At 36.4% G+C, this 17,945-nt stretch overlaps 1 protein-coding gene across 1 annotated transcript in view; it reads left to right on the top strand.

Annotated features, from left to right (window-relative positions):
- scml2 (Scm polycomb group protein like 2) overlaps positions 1-17,945 on the top strand; it is a 62,356-nt gene that overhangs the window by 25,408 nt on the left and 19,003 nt on the right. The window contains exons 2-7 of the mRNA XM_034010438.3: positions 5,544-5,663; positions 7,279-7,347; positions 8,806-8,876; positions 9,384-9,618; positions 10,406-10,494; positions 11,313-11,556. Coding sequence (XP_033866329.3) covers positions 5,544-5,663; positions 7,279-7,347; positions 8,806-8,876; positions 9,384-9,618; positions 10,406-10,494; positions 11,313-11,556 — 828 coding nt within the window. The remainder of the gene's footprint in view (positions 1-5,543; positions 5,664-7,278; positions 7,348-8,805; positions 8,877-9,383; positions 9,619-10,405; positions 10,495-11,312; positions 11,557-17,945) is intronic.

Raw genomic sequence — 17,945 nt, forward strand, 5'->3', positions numbered from 1 at the left:
ATTAACATCCAAAATTAGAATTACTTGACAGACTTTTTTATAAGTGGAACAGCGTTTCACATAAGCTGATTGACTCGTTTTTTTTAATTGCACGGAAGCAGTCTTTATGTGTTCCTTTATAAAGTGTAGTATTTAAGTATTTAACCTGTAACACAACATGTGTTACAAGTTAAACTTTTTTAATGTGAATTGGAAGCGTATACGAATGCAAGTACAAATTTGAGTAAATGAAGTTTGAATTAACGATACTTCAAGAATATTTTGAGCTGTCAAAGTTTTGCAGTGTCAATGTTTATTGTTTTATAAATATTTGACCAGTATACTTATGTACATAGTACATTTAAATGTCAGGATATCTGCTGTAAAGTGCTACCATTGCCATTGTCACAATATATTTAGGATGCAGTATTTTAGTCCTTAATGGTACCTAGAGAAATCAAATTGTGATACAATATGGTTATTTTCTTTACATTTTTTCAGAGATCATAATCTCTGTGTATACGGAGCAGCTGTTCTCATATTACACTTATATTTTTAGGGCTCCTGATTTTCCATTTTGGGAATGGCAAGTTCCGTTTTTTAAAGTGACCAATTCCGTTTTTTTCCGTTTTTACCAATCTATTAAGAATTAACAACGTAATTTGAACATAAATAACATTTTTACATTAAAAAACTGTAGTTTTCAGGACAAACCTTTCTTAAGCAGTCCACTACTAACAATGTACTGTAGGTCAGTCAACAAATAAAGGGGTTTTGAAAAAACAGCTTATTGCTGGCATACAATAGACTAGTCGAAAATGAAGGGTATTTTACAAAAATATACAATTTTCATGAAATTAAAAATTAAATTCAATGTTCAGGACACCTTATCTCTCCCATCTGTAGTTTCATCTGCAACAACGCAGACTGGTTTATGCTGTACTTGCTGTAAAACTGCTTGCATGTGTTTCTCGTATACCCTGGACAGAGAGAGTTGCCTTAGTTAGAGCAGGGCTCTTCAACTGTTTTTTTTTTTTTTTAAGTTTAAGGGGGCCAGATTGGAAAAAAAGTTAAGATTAGGCGGACCAGAGTATTTTACTCTGCACATTTTTAAGCAATAATAAATTTTATATAACTTAATGTTCATATATTGAACAAGACTTACACATTTTACCATAAGAATAGTACTTTAACAATAGAACAGTGTGAGAATTTACAAACATTTTAAAATATATGTGGCATATTAATAGTATAACTGTTAAGAGATAAGCGCTTCTACTTTTGAGCTTCTAACTACTGTGCCCTCTGGATACGTATTTCTGAAAGCTCCTTGTTTGGTTTCAAAATGTCTTTCACATTGTATTCCTTAACGACTGACACACATTCATTGCACAATAAAGACATTTGATTTGCATTCGGTACAGTTGGTAAAATAAATATTTATTGGTCCACTCATTGTTGAATCTACAATTTTCACCATTTTCTGTTCTTACTAGCTAGAGTAGAGAGAGCCATGTTATAGCAACACAAATAAATAAATAAAAATAAAAAAATCACTCTGAAAACTCACACTTTTTAATCAGCGGGGTTAACAATCGTTTTTTTCAGTTACTTTTCACTTTTCTGTATCAACTCCAAAATTATTCCACAGAATAGAACTCTTACAAAACAGTTGGTTGCTTTTTTTAACAACTCGACTCACAGAGCACAGAGACAGACAGTCCATCAGCGTAACGCCCACAACACTTGAAATGTATTTGCTTACGATTGTAAGTCGCCCTGGATAAGGGCGTCTGCTAAGAAATAAATAATAATAATAATAATAACACCACCTGTTTTCTCATTATCCAATGATCCAAATAACATACCAAAAAGTTTTATTCAAGTGTCATCACATGGCTTCTGGGTAGTGTAGTTTTCAAAGCAATCCATTATTTTTTGTAGGAGAATAACAGCGGTAAAAGACTGTTTGCACAGTTTTTTTTTTTTTTTTTTTTTTTTTTTTTTTTTAAAGGTGCAGTTGCAAGGCAGAATTCCATTCCCAAAATGCCAGTTCCATTCCCAATGCCTAATTCCGTGATTCCGCGATCGTGGAAAATTAGTAGCCCTACAATATAGGTCATAGTGATCCACTTTTTTGTGACACTCATAGCTCTAATTTTGTATTGACAACTGTAGCAGGTGATGCTTCTTACCCCATGCATATTCTTTCAAAATGCAAACAAATAGATCTATTCAAATATTGTAGCATTTTCAGTTGACTGGAAAATAAAGAAGTCTCTTAGGAGTACATATCAGTTCATGTGTGCCTCTGAATGCATTTCAAGCAGTGTTTGTACGAATATTGAAATACTGTATTTGACAGAGCACTAAGAATTCCAAGTACTGACAGATAAATCCGAAAATGTGATGCACATTTCTGGAACGTGCCCAGTCAATTTCCATTGATATGTTCATAGGAATGAACCACGTCGTTAGGGCCACTGTTCTGTCTGTTTTCTCACTTTCATTTGCATACAGTCATTACTTCAAAAGTGAAGTGTTCTGTCTCCCTGATGGGAAACAGCTGTATAGGATTATGAAAGGAATTCTTCAGTGGAATCAGTAGGTACTGTATGTGGCCTTTTAAACTGAATTGAACTTTAGCTGGCCTTTTTATGGACAGTCTTTCTGGTCGTTGCACTGGATAGCATTAGCCACGACTAGCACCAGCTTGAACTGTTCTGCTTAATATCTATATGTACAGTATCTGTCTTTACCTGGCTTTGATCACGCTTGAAGAATCCAAACTGTCGGGCATTGAACAGACTTCCTCTTTTCATTCAAACCATGTGACTGTGATTTCTCATTTCTGCTGGCACCACCTGCAGTTTCTCTCTCACTCTCTTTGCAATTGGGTCAGAGAGCAGGTGGAGCTGAAAGGCGCTACTTGTATGCGAGTATGCTAGCACAAGATTTTGTTTAATGTTGGCTTTTTGGACGACTTTCTGATTGCAGAGGAACTTATTCTACTGTATTGTGGGCCAGTTACAACATGAAATGACCTCTGTGGTAGCTGTTAGAGTTCAGTATCATATATGTATAGGTCAGGGCTCTTCTCTGTCCATCGTGGTGTGTGCAGTAACTTGCTAACATACTTGTTGAGCTTCGCAAAGGAATTACTTTTTTTTTTTTTATTACTTCAAATGTACTAAGTGCATACAGTAAAATACATGTCAATATACAGCAAGGCACAATAGGCGTTGTTGTTACTATACTGTAAGGCTGGTTGTCTCTATTTCAGGTGTGAAATGTCTTTAAGCAGAGGAAAGAAATCTAAGGTGCACAAGATATTTGCTTGGTTGGAATGTATTCTATTTATTTCTTGTATAAATAAATGTGTTTCAAGTGCCATTTGTGTCGTTTGTTATACATGTATACCATTTATGTAACACTGCGATTATACATTTCTTAAGCTTTTAAAATGATGATGGAAAGCCCTCACCCAACACACTGTTACATAAATAATTTATGTTAATAACTGTTTGGTGGCTTCCTGTAATCATGTTAAGTGTATTTTCTCTGGCACTCTTTGCTCGCTTCTGTGAGAATTACACTCTGCATAATTAGAAGTAGCCAGTGAACACTTACAGTATTGTAAGGAAACTTTTTTATATGCATGGAAATGTGTGAAGATCAATCATTCAATACTTTATTTATAGAGTGCCTTTCATACAAAAAGTAAAGAAGAACACAGTTTAAAATTCTGTTTAAAAAAGCTAATCTTAAAAAAGTAAGTTTAAAAAAGTAAGTTTTCAGTTTAGCACTTCTGTTCCGATATGAGGTGGCAGTGCGTTCTGCAATCCGGGAGCACAGTGACTAAAAGCTCTCTCTCTTCCTTTGTGTGTACACTTGCGGGAGGCACAGAAGGCCTGCATCAGCTGATCTGAAATCCTGATGGAAGTGTCCTGTATATTGTACTGTACATACAATACGTGAAAAAAGTCTGACCGTTCTGGCTCTGGCGGCTTCACCGGGAAGAGTTTCCGAGGAGGCTTCTGCGGTTCAGGATGAGCCACTTCTTCCTCCTCAGTATTGAAGCATCCCCCATGATTTGACGAGACACTGAAACATCATTTTTAGTAAACCAAAGGTTCGCTCGATCACATTCCTAGTGGACCTGTGTGTCCTGTTGTATGCTTCTTCTTACTCTGTGGAATAAGTGTCAGGATTAGTTTTTCTATACAAAAATGTCTTTATTTACTCATAGGTTTGTGTTTGTATTTGTATAATTAGAATACAATCTACAGTGGAGGTCAGTTGTCATATAATGCACATATCCAGAGTTCAGATGATTAGGCTTTAGTTACATTGATCATTTCTTGGTAGTAATAGTGATGCATATAACGGCATATTGTTTTAGCAGTACAGCAAACGTTCCATCAAGTCACCTGTGACCCTTTGCAGTGACCCAGAGAGGCATAGAAGGACAATGCTGCCAGCACCTTCATATGCAGTGGTACAATGCTGCCAGCACCTTCATATGCAGTGGATCTGGTTAAAATATTTAAAGTATTTTGTAAATCGGCATCATTTCGGAAATAACATTAGCACAATTAATTAACATTGAAATACCCATAACGACCTCTTGAAAAATGCCAGAATCAATGCTACATATCAATTTGTTCATTAACACTGACGTTATCATTAACAAACTTTTGAAACTCCCCCTCCCAATATTTCTTATGATCCCTGACTTATGAGACACCTTGTATTTAATATGATAAAATATTGCAATTGGCTGGAATTTGGCTAGTATTTTTCTGTCATTCTGCTGATGTATCATAATAATCTTATGTAATATCCCAATTGACATGAATACGTGTTGCCTATGTTCAGCCTTCTGACCTTAAGGCTCTTTTACGTCTTAAGTCTACATGTAGTCCCGACGTTCAGATATGGAGGAGGCACCTTTCTTCTTCTTTTCCCCTGTGTATAGTTGCATGCTTAACTGTATTGTATTTTCCAATGAAATGGGTGCAAGCTTGCTTAGAGTTACAGCCTGAAGTGCATTATCCATTTAGAACACTCCTGGGAACTGAATGTGTGTTTCGCCTGCAGACAATACTAGCAAGCAAAGAAACAGAAAGGAAAAAAAAAAACATGTAATGACAGCTGGTAGTGCATTTTGTTTTATTATACCCTTCTGTTTTACTCACCAAAAGAAAAAAAAAGTCAAATCTTTACCAGATCGAAATACAAATATTGGTTGCGGATTGAGAGAGTATAAGGTAGAGTGGAGCAATCGGAGAGCAAGGTCAAGGGTTCAAGGGGATCATCAATCTTTAAAACGAGCTGCTTTTAACTTGAAACACTTCACTAGTACCGCTCTCATTCCCATTCCATTACCACTCCTCCACCCCATCTCCCTATGCCCTGGTTTGCTGGCTGCCTCTTCAAAGCACCACACAAACACTACTGCTGCTTAGTTGCTTGCGCTCAGCTGTCAACCAGCATTGTGTGCGGTTCTGTCTTTTGTGGGGGCAGTTTCCATGTTAATTACGTCCTGTTCTTGTCGTTTCCAGGAAGCCATCACTGTGTGTCTAACAGGAAGCTGAGTTGTTGGTCGCCTGCCTTCAGGTACTTTTGTGCGAGGAGGATACTGAACCTGCAGGTGGTCACCATGGGGAGAACATCAACTAAAGGTAAGGGGCGTGCTTTCTGTTTTTTTCTATTTACAATCCTTTGTGCCCTGCCATGGCCAGCTTAAGAACAGAGGGAGACATATTAAGTCACAATTAAACAAGAAGATAAAACATGACAAACTGTGATAGTTACTCCACAGAAAACTATAAAAAATGCTTCCATCTTAGTACATCTTAGATGTAGGTTAATGACTATGAGTGCTCAATGCAGTAAATGCAATAACAGTATTTGTTTGAAACCTTTAGTTATTCCTTAAGAATTGACATCTCCGTTACTTTTCTGTAAGTTAAGAAATGAAATGATTTTCATACATGTTCTGTTGTAGCTATACAGAAAAATCACATGTGCCAGCGTACAGAATGGCCCAAATAGGAACTGCTTTTGCATAATGGGGTAGAGAATGTACAGTATCACACAGATGAGCTAGAATGCATTAGTATTTGCTGTATTGCTTTTGTTAACGAGGACAGCTATAAGATTTTATAAAGGGTGTTGTATTTAGTTCTAATTCTTGCCATTCACAAAGAGGGTATTTACATAGACCTTTTGTTCAGAAAGGAAAAAAACACCCATAGAAGTGGCGAATGTTGAAATAACATGAAGGTTATTGAATTCAAGGGGTTGTATGCAAGGGTGTGAATGTGGATCTGTTTCTTTCTGTAAAGAGGTTGTGACATGCTGGATGGAATTAGATGTGTTCCAAGTTCTTTAGTATATATGTTTTGTTAAAACCTAGTGGATCACAATGAAGTAGGGAGTAAGATTACTGAAAAGACAAGTGACTTGGGAAAAGTAATTAGCTTGACCCTTGACCCAGACTTATGTTAATAGCGAAGGAGCATGTCTAACCCTGTGGGGATTTTATAATTAAAGCAAACAGCCTATTCTGATGTCTTATGCACCCAATTAACAATATAAGCTTTGTTGTCTCAACAGAAGTGCTGTAATGAGGATACCAAAATGCTGGGCAAACTTGAAATTGGTACATTTTATAAAAAGACACAAGATATTGCTAGAAGTGTATTAATTGTACAGTATCTTAGATTAATTAAAGACAGACAAGCTATTACAGGATTAGTTTAAAACTTGTAAAGCCCTTGATGGGACTAAATACCCTGAAGGTGCTTCACAAAATGAATAAAACACACATTTCAGGAAATGCATACATGTTGTTTCATATTTCAAGGATACTTTTCACTGTGATATTTCTCTTTAGGTTTGTAACAATACAATAATGTCACAATAACGGATCACAATACATGTTATGGTCATGAAGGGATACAAAAATTAAATTAGATAGGTCATACTGTGTATAAATCACACTTATTCTTCATTCAAGAACTATTTGGTAAACTACAGTGCAGTGAGCTATGTTGTGCTTTTGGTCTTGAATCACAATACAAAAGATACATGCCTCTATAACGATACGATACATCATGTAGCCTAACAGTTCACTTGTTGTAGTACTTCAGATGCCACCGATAACCTTTAAACACCTGATCGTAAAACTATAATAAATGAAGTGTACAAATGTTTTTCACTTGGATCTTTTTAAGTTGTTTCATATACTTTTTCTTATAGTAATCGAATGTGTTCATCTCTCTTGCTTTCTAGATCAAAAAGATATTAAAAAGGAAAAGACAGGGAAGAGTTACTCTTCAACAAGTCCCTCCCAGAATAAAGGTACCAGTAGGACCAGTAGCTACTTCAAACAAAAGTAATAGACATCAAAACTAAAAGAGAGTTGAACCTGAGAAGCAAATGTTGGGTACAGTCCCAAATAATTTCATAAAGTGACTTGGGGCGCCCTCTGTTGTCAGAATTGAATTATTGCATCCCACATTGCAACAGCTCAACACATGGCCTGTCCTGGAACATTTTATACCAAGAAACTGAATGATTATACTTGGATTTGTTTATAAGCAGTGAAACTATTCAAAACTATTACATTTCTTTACGCTATTACTTGCTTAGCAGTCAGATTACTTTATGTTGTTTTATAACATTAACATATTACTTTTAAAAACAATGAGGCCCCTTATTTTGACCCTAGACTGACTTTAAAAATGACTGAAATTAATCAATTGAAACGTATCTACAGCTCTTATGATTGACAGACACTTTTTTGGGGTGTCTGCTACCTGTTACTTTCCCTATTTAATCCCTTGTACACACCTTTTTTTCATGTCTTGCTTTTTGTTCCTCCTTCCTCCCATCCTCCTCTATGCCACACCCCCTTTGCAACGGCTCTCCTTGGGTTAATTTAATCTCACTTCCCAGCAGTGCTAGTCTCACCTCAGTGAGGGTGGTTCTCAGCGAGTCAAGGGGATATCTCTGGCTTTCCTCTTCTTTTCTAGCACCAGTCTCCCCCTCAGAGAAAGTGAAGCTTGCTTCCAAGCTTCTTGAGCCTGGCAGCGCCAGCTTCACTGAGATCTTAAGCACCTGTTTCTGGGCAACATTTTCTTTTAATTTGAAAATGAAATGATATTTGGTACAAGAAAATGTGGCTTTATATTTCAGGGCACAATATTCAACAGGAGCAATCAGTGCTTTTTGTACAACAGGATAATTTAATAGCAGACACAAATGCTGTCTCTGATTGGCTGTACATTCAGAAGCAATTTAAAGCCTTTAATACATTGAGGACTGTTAGACGGGGCTGGAGTAAACGCTCACAGTCCTTCACAGTTCGAAAAGACACGACAGTGGAAACTTAAAATTTACGCACCAAAAAACCTAACTTACAAACTTAATGAGTGCTAAAATGAAATAGCAATAATGTAAAGCTGAAATTGAGGTTTATTTGGAAACTAACTTTTTTGTTTCCTTTTTTTATATATATATATATATATATATATATATATATATATATATATATATATATATATATATATATATATATATATATATAATTTTTTTTTTTTTTAAGTGTTCACCTAAATGTGTGTGTTTTTAATATAATAAATCAATTCATGATTTGTGTTTCAAACTTTTAAGCAAGCGAGCGTTTTATACTTTCCTGTGAACACTATCACACTGAAGCTAGAATCTACTTCAGTAAATCCTAAAAGTCTGCTTTGTTAAATTATTCCTAAACAGCTTGTTGGCTTCACACTGTTAAACTGTCTTGTTTATTTCCAGAAAGCTTCAGCTGGGATGAATACCTGAAGGAGACGGGAGCTACCCCGTCTCCCTCACATTGTTTTAAACAGGTATGTTCCAATTTTAATACATTTTACTGGGAGTGCAGGATTATTGTGGTTTCACAAAAACATAATAAAGTAGCTGCATTGTGGTAACTCGCAGTTCTGCTGTGCCTTTGTTGTACTCTCCAAATACTGTAATAATTTGTGAACATTAAAGCCATATCTAATAATGACTCAAGTGTACAAGGATACGAGTCATCTGAGAGGTATTTTTTTTTCCTGGCAAGGGAGACTGTTGTTTGTAAGTGCCTGAATTTGGGGAATTTTTGTGAATCAAACTCTGCATCTGCCTAGAAATGCGGCCTGATTCTAAACAGTGTTATTCGGCAACTCTTTCTGTAATTTGAAAATACAGAAAGAAATACAAAAACTTTTTTTTACAACACTGGTTGTAAAATCTATTTTATTTACCAGGCTGCTTAGATTAGTTTGATGGCTTGATAATTCTGCCTATTAAAAAAGAACCAGCAAAGTAACCCTTTAATAGAAGTTCAAATTGCTTTTTTTTTCTAGTCTAGAAACCCACCTAGCAACGATTTCAAAGTCGGTATGAAGCTAGAAGCACATGACCCTCGCAACTTCACCTCTGTGTGCATCGCCACCGTCATGGGCATCACAGGCGCCCGGCTGAGGCTGCGGCTCGACGGCAGCGACAACAAGAATGACTTCTGGAGGCTGGTGGACTCCTCCGACATCCAGCCCATAGGGACCTGTGAGAAGAACGGAGACATGCTGCAGCCACCGCTCGGTGAGAACAACTCCGCACCTGATAACACGGCTAGAAGATCACACAATTAAGTATATTATTGAAATGATTAGGAGGCAGGAGTTGGACTGGGTATAAGTACATTTACATTTTATCTTCATTTTACCTTAGGTTTCTGGCTAAGGACTGCCAAGGACAACACTACGTTGAATATTGTACCAGTCTTGCCAGTCACCATTCAGTAAATCATTTTTGGTGCTAAAATAGGAGTACAAATGCTGCACCCAGTCTTTCAGCATTGGTAGTAAATTGATCGTGTTTAAAGTAACACTGCACTGAAACGGATTGCTCGTTAAAACCTACTGCATATCTTTAAAGAGGAGATGATTATCTCTTCAGGGATACCAAGATATTTAGTAAGTAAGAAAGTGCCTCTCTTATTCTGTATTTTGTGTTTATAATGTATATGCTGTTTTTTCAGTTTGAGGACACTGGAATCCTGAGATTCAGTGCTGTTGTTTTATTTATTAATTGATTTATTTTCTCTAGCTTTTTAGTTCATGCACTCACAGTACCAAGTTAAGTAAATCTGCAAAAATGGCAAAGAGCACCTATCTAGAGAAGCCACTAGGGGGTGCTGTGGCAACAAATAACAAGTTGATGCTACAGTAAACAGGATGGGTTCCACTTCAAAGAACTAAATGAAGATACAGAACCAGCAAAAAAAAAATCCCCTTAACAATTGGCAGTCTGATTTGAATTGCTTTTGTATTACATGAAACATACAAATATATCTATATATATATATATATGTGTTTTGTGTTCCCAGGTTTTCGAATGAATGCCTCCTCATGGCCAATGTTTCTGTTGAGGACATTAAGTGGAGCAGAAATGGCCCCTTCCACAGCTTTTAAAAAGGTAGCCACCATCCCCACCCCTAAACCATATATCTGAAGAAAGCCCCGGCTGCTGTTGCCGCCTCCTACTGTACACTTCAAGTGTCATATAGCTGCCACAGTCAGTACTGGGATGGCTTGCAAACAGGGTTTTCAAGGCACTGGCACAACAGCATCCCTACATAAGTCAGCCAATTTACCACCTCCACTGCTGAATGCTAAATGCTGTGCTCTCCAGATCGGACAACAGAAGGTTGCCTGCAGTAATGTTTTTGGCCAGCAGGTGGTAGGTATGTCTGGCTTTGTGTAAAGATTTTATTTAGCAACTGGAGCACACTGCTTGTGAAACCATGCCGTTTAGGTAGGCACAGCAGTACAGAGACCTGCCTTCCTGTACAGTTCTTCCTGATTGATAGCCTCAGGAATTGTTTCTGTTTATAAAAAAGAAGCTACAATGTTGATGCCTTGTATTGGTTTAGTGAAATATACAATATACAGTCTGTTTCAGTACAGTTTTAACTTATATGATGGGCCGATAAAAGTCATGGACTTCGACTTTCTTTGTTCATTTTTAAAACTGGACCAATATCACGAACCGCAAAGGCTTGTTGAAGACACACGCTGTTTTTAATTGACTTTGCAGTGTTGCAGTGTTGCAGTGTTTAAGAGGATGACGTCATGCATACAAATATTGAGAAAAGCGTACGATATGGTTGATGACATGACTGGGGTTTGTTTGTAATGTGTCGTTGCATACAACTTCCACTGTGATTAGCTGAGTGATCCTAAGCAGTCTGTAATAAAGACAGATCCATTTCTCAACGCTCCTTTCTGTTTTAGGAACCTCCAAGGCCCCCACAGAACAGTTTCAAGTCTGGGATGAAGCTGGAAGCAGTGGACAGGAAGAACCCTTTCTTGATTTGTCCAGCTACTATAGGAGAAGTTAAAGGCGATGAAATATTTGTCATGTTCGATGGCTGGAGAGGGGCATTTGACTACTGGTGCAAGTACGACTCGCGAGACATCTTTCCAGTTGGGTGGTGTTTCTTGACCAAGCACAGCTTGCAGCCTCCTGGCACCAGTGGTAAGCATTGCACAAGCCAAGGGCCCAACTCACATTTCAATTGGAAGGGAATGTTATTTGTTTTTTATTTTGTTATTGACCTGGAATTTGACCTTAATGAGCCTGATTTTCCACTGTGGGCAAGTTGCCCAGGTAATGCATTTACTATGGAGGAGGCAATTTGCCTGTGATTTGCCAATAAGGGAAAATATTGTCCAATGTTTGTGTACATAATCGGTCCACAAAAAATAGGATTGTCTATGTGTATGTTTATGACCCCAAGTTTTGAAGTCAAAGTGTCATGTTAAATATATACTGTATATATATATATATATATATATATATATAATATATATTTTAAATAAATAAAAATAACTAATGGTATATAACGCTAAGTGTTCAAATAATATAAGTGTTAAAATAACAGATGAAATCCCTAGTTATAAAGCAATCATGTGCACCTCAAAATCACCATACAAATGAGAAGGAGTGTGTGCATTTCTATTTGCAAATCATTTATTTTATAATCCGCACTGCACCTTAACGACTCTTGTTACAACACATGGCAGGTAAATTGGTACTGTTATAGCAGCAGCTTTCACTAATTAAAAACACTGCCCCTGAAGCTATATGACTAGTTTGTGGTGCCACAGTCATTTTAATGCGATTTTCTTGCATATTATCAGTAGGCGAGGGGTCACTGTGGTTTCAGAGTGCTTTATAGTGTGTTGGCTGTTAGATTTTGGTTTTAACAAGACGGAGTAACGAGAAGACATTACACTGAACCACAGTACGTCTCCAATGACCACAAGCCAAGGCTCAATCTGACCTCATTACTGCTGGGGCACTTTGATCTGATAGACTTAGTAATCCTTTGTCTTTTCACATTTGATGTCTATGTACAGAACTGTGTGTTGAATGAAAATGTTAGTATCCTTGGGGTTAACAAGTGTTCTGAAAAAAAAAAAAAAAGTATCTTGCCAAATTTCCACAGCTTTTTTTTTTTTTGCATAGAAAGAAAGTGGTTGCACAAAGAACAAATTGTTGAAGAATGCAGAACGATTTTTTTTCCATACATCCGCACCGAAATTGATTAACACCAGATCCCCAAGTTTCAAAATCCCTACATTAATATACAGTGTTGGAGAGTAACACACTATATGTAATGTGTTCTTGTAATCTGATTACATTATTCCAGTAACTTGTCACTCACACCTCTGCAAGCTTAATGTCCCATTCATGGTTAATTAGAACACTCCCATTAAAAAGCCATTCACGCTTTACCAGTCGGGGCTGGGGTCCACACTCCTATAAAATATAATATATATATATATATATATATATATATATATATATATATATATATATATATATATATATATATATATATATATATATATATATATATAAAATGTATAGTGACTTCAATTTAAAACATTTGTCATTGAAGCTAATTCTGCATAATAATGCATAACATGGCTATGAAGCCATGGCTAAGTGACATTTAATTAGGACAGAAATATGAAGATAAGATGTATTATAGCAGTACCAATGTGTGGTACACCAACACAAAGTAATTACAGCTGGTAGAAAAAAAGCCACATACGCAAAAATTGGTTCTGCATTATATCAAATAGGGGTTTCTTTTTATAATGAAAAAAATGGCTTCTTTAGATTTTTGTATTTGAGGAGGCTTGGATGTAAAGCAAGGTTTGTTTACTGGCTGGTGGTTATCTGTTTTTGTGGTTACCATGACGAGGAATTAAATAAGCATGGCCTAGCTGTGTTAAGTTAATGCTGGTTTTACGTATATATTTTATGTCTTAATTGGGTAATATTTTCCAGTGTTTTAAACCAGCTGCAGCCTGAAGCCTTGAGATAGTTGCAAGATGCACATGACTCTTTTCTCGTAAACAGCAGTGGGTAGTGTAGTCTTTCAAGAATAATGCGATTTAAGTGCCTGAAAATGTATATGAAAGGACAGAAAATCATGTCAGAAGTAGCAAATGTAGTTGTTATACATTAGTGTATGTCTGTACTGTAATATAGTCTCCAGTTTCTTTTGCAGCCTGGACAAGGGACGCTAGACAGTGATGTAGTGACTGATTTGTCCTTGCAGCAAGCAAAACAAATTCAAAGTGTGAAGCAGGCACGTCAGCCAGCTATACTGTAATCTATTTTATTCTTCCCTATCATGGTTTCATATAGGAGTCTTAAGAGACATTGCGGTGGATATGATTTTAGTTTTGTATTTTCTAGAAGGAGGTTTTGGTTTAGAATGTTTCACATACTGTATGGTGCTCATATTTTTCTATATATATATATATATATATATATATATATATATATATATATATATACTGTATATAATAGCCTAGGTGGCCAAGATCAATACAAAATCTAAAAATCTAAAATTCTGAACAGAATTTATATATATATATATATATATATATATATATGTGAAAAAAATAAATCTGTCAAAAGCATGAATATCTTACCGGTATTTTTTTTTTTTTTTAAACCATTACCGATGCCTCTGTTAATGCCGTGTGAATTCATGATTGAAAGCTGTCTTTTTTTGCTTTGGAATTCCAGATAATGTTTTTTTGTGTCCTGGTACATTTTCATTTCCTCTTAAACTGTTTTCGGTGAACATATGTTATGTTGTGTTGTTGAGGTACCAGTGATTTATGACACTAATCACACAATAAATAGAACTGTACATGGCAGACATTGGAAGAAGAAGAATGTTACTACGTTAATTAATCAATTGCCATTTCTGGATTGATGTAGAATATTTTTGGTTTACTTAAAGCTACACAACAACACTTTTTTTGATAAATGTATAAGATTAAGCCAGCCATTTCATGTGTTAAACCAAGGTAAAGGTAAGTGTAAAATAGCAATAGTCATATAATTTTTCCCAGATAATTGCAGCACCTTTCACTTGAACTTATATCAAGCTTCAGTCTCCCCCTGGGAGTTTGCAGGTCGTGACCTTGATGACAAGCAGTTGTGAGGTCAGGAGAGGATGGGGGGGGGGGGGGGTAGTCAAGCCTCAGACGAGATCAAAAGTAACAACAAAACTTTTGTGTTTTCCACATTTCAGTCGCATACCAACCACAGTAACCATCGACCACAGTGATGGGGTGCTCACCCAACTGTTTCCCAAATACATTGTACTGTCTTTCTTGAGGGAGGGTGAGTAGGATTATGTAAAAGCAGGAGGGGGAGGGTCAAGCTTGTGATGTTATTGGTTAAAAATGGATGATTAGCCTGTGATACAAAACTCTGGTTTATTTAATACAAGTTCCAGTGATTATCTACCTTGGAATACACTAAGAGTGTTGGTCTAGTATGGCAAATCATGCCAATGTGCGCTCACAAGTGATTATGCTCCCAGACCTACAGTATTAGTAGCTAGTGGGTGGGTTCTTGTGTTTGTGTTTTTCTTTCTATAGCGATCTGTAATTGTTTTGTTCCCCCAAAATCATTAATTTCTTTACTCATTTAAAAAATCAAAAGTTATAACAAACCTCCCAAAGTAACGTAGCAAAACTGTATGTGCACTGCAAGCTTGCGTGTTTAAATATTTAAAATAACCAACTGATTGGTTGTCATCGTACAGTAGTTTTTTTTTTTTTTTTTACTAAAGTTTATTTTAGGGTTGTGTTTTGGTATCTGATAAATAGTTTGAAAGTTCTGTTTCTTGTACCATTCTTGTGTTTTTAACATAAGAAGAGCCATAGCATTCCAGCTGGCTTCTATTTGTACCTCGTAATCTGATTGTATTGGTAATAATGTTCCCACATTGATCTACAGGCTGGCGTATGCTGCTTTTAAATTTAGCCAATTTGCAGTTAATTATAAGAATGTTTATAGCAAGACGCACAATCTGACCGTGCAAAACATGGTCCTTGCATGTTCACTCACTCCATCCAGTTTAGCTGTAATTTTGTTAATGAAATAGACTAAAGTAAATATGGATATGTGATGAGGTGTAACACAAAATGTAGAAAAATGATCCCATTTCATGATTGTTTTTCTTTATTCATTCATTTTGCCTTTATTCATTGCTTAATATAGTGGCAACACAACAAACAACATAGACACAGGAGTGGGGAAAATAAAACCATGCACAGCTAAACTTAACTTATTAATAAAAAATACCCAACAAAAGCAGCTCAACTTAAACAGCTTCAACCCATTGCCTTCAGACAAGCCGATTCGATGTTTGTAAATTCATTCATTTATGGGTTTAATTACCCTTATTCCTTTTGGGACATGACCTTGTTGTGTGTTTTTATTTTTTTATTTGGCCTGTTAACATTGTAGCTTAAATAAATCATTTGAAATAAGCTGCTTGGAGGTGAGAGATGTTTTAATACTCCTCTCCCAACCACAAACAGAAGAAGAGTTTCTAGAACAACCCTAGATGAAAATGATTAAAGATATAGAAAAACAGAAAAGTAGAATGTGTGTCATTTGCAGTGTAAAAGCTTGCTGTTTTCTGCATGTTTTCACTGCCAGTACAGTGCGGTAAACCAAACTGCTTGGACAGGATGGCGGGGATGTTCACGAGTGACATCAGTACTGTTTAATTGTGTGTTCATTGTTCACGTATTTGCATGAAAACACCCATTCCTTCCTTCTGTATCTTTCAGTCCTCAGCATTAAACACTCAATGGTAATACAGTACTAACATTAACCTTAGTTATAAAAGTCTTAAAACATTGCAACTTAAAACACACACACTAAAAATAATATAACTGTTTACAACAGCCCTTATAAAAGTTTCCCAGAGTAAAAGCATAGCAAAGTATAATAAAACTTAGTGAAAATATGGTAAAGCATAGATAAGCATTGTAAAGCCTAGAGAGGTGTGGTAAAGCATACTGAAAAACATGGCAAACTATGGTAAATGCAAAGTGTAGCCATTGAGAAAGCATGGGTTAACTGCCCAATTACCATGCAAATTTACTGTGGTAAACTTTTCTAAGGGAGGTCTTAGTCCGTTGGTGAGTCGATGAGCCCTATTGACAATGTCAATGTCTCTATCCGGCCACTGAATGCATTCAGCCAGCCAGAACTGTGAGTGGATAAGATAGGGTGTCTATTTATTTTAATGATCTAACAGAGTTTAATACCCCTATACTGAGAAAACACAATGGAAAGTCTGCAAGATGTTCACGCTCTGAACACCATTGATATTTTGGCCCCCACAAAGAATGGTGCATTTTGCATCACTGTGCAGAGAAGTATAGAGGGCAGGGCTTCAGTCTGTGCGAGTTAGTTAAGACCAAGATGGTGCTTGTCAAGGTGTATGAGATATAGTTGTGCTTACATTTATATGTCTAAAAAAAAAAAAGCCACTCAAAATTTCTAGGTAAAATTGCAAATAGAGGTTGTTAAAAGCTGATGTAAAAACAGACTTATTTGTGCGTAAGAGAAAATCAAGGATACTGATCTGAAAATTCACCACTGCTTTAAATCATTCAATCATCAAGTTTTTTTTTTCAAGACTAGTAACCTTTGTCTGGAAGGTAGTTACTACCAGAGCCTCTTAGAAAACACTGGTGCCTAGAGGCACTGCCTGGCACTTGGTGCAAGAGGATATCCAGGATTAATTTAATTTGAAAGCGTCTGTAAGGGGTTGCATGGACTCTGGGGATAAAGCAACGCAATCTTAGATGTCATGCTGTTATGTCTTCGTGTGGTAAAAGTTTATTTTTTTTATTTTATTTTTTTTATTTGTCGTCTAGCAGCACAGTTAAGTTACCTGAAACACATTTGCGTCCACATTCTAAATCCAGTGATCATCCACAAAAGATGAACCAATGGCCAACTATTTCCAGGGTTAAACAAACAAATAAAATGCATCATTCATTGTGCACGTGCGTGGTGTGGTGGCTTTTATCCTGATAACTGATCTCTAAAACATTTCAGGGACCCCCTGACAAGTGTAAACAGGCTCTTTAATCTGCTGGCTGAGATGTGCTGAATTAAGAGGTCAACCCATTTTGGTGTGATTATTACAGGAATAGAGGGGGACTGTTCTTTTTAAAAAGACCTTTCCTAGTCCACCATCACATGATGAAGACATTATCCTGTCAAATCTTTAAGTCTGCAACAAAATGGCTGGACGTTTTTAGCGTTTCTAAAAGTAAAGCTTATTACAGAAAGTTAAGGATGTTTTAAAATCTGTTTTAGTACCACTTCAAATACATGTCACATCAATATATGCATTTCTGAGTTCTGTGTGGGTCAGTAGGGTTAACACCAACTTTAATTATCATGCAATACTCATACAATCTGAGCTTTTCTACTCATTTAAGGACAAAATAAGGTCCACCGACTACATTTGGTAGATTTGGAACAATATTCGCATTTGAAATACGTATTGTAAAAGT

This window comes from Acipenser ruthenus, chromosome 8 (assembly GCF_902713425.1).
Source record: "Acipenser ruthenus chromosome 8, fAciRut3.2 maternal haplotype, whole genome shotgun sequence".
Lineage (NCBI taxonomy): Eukaryota > Metazoa > Chordata > Actinopteri > Acipenseriformes > Acipenseridae > Acipenser > Acipenser ruthenus.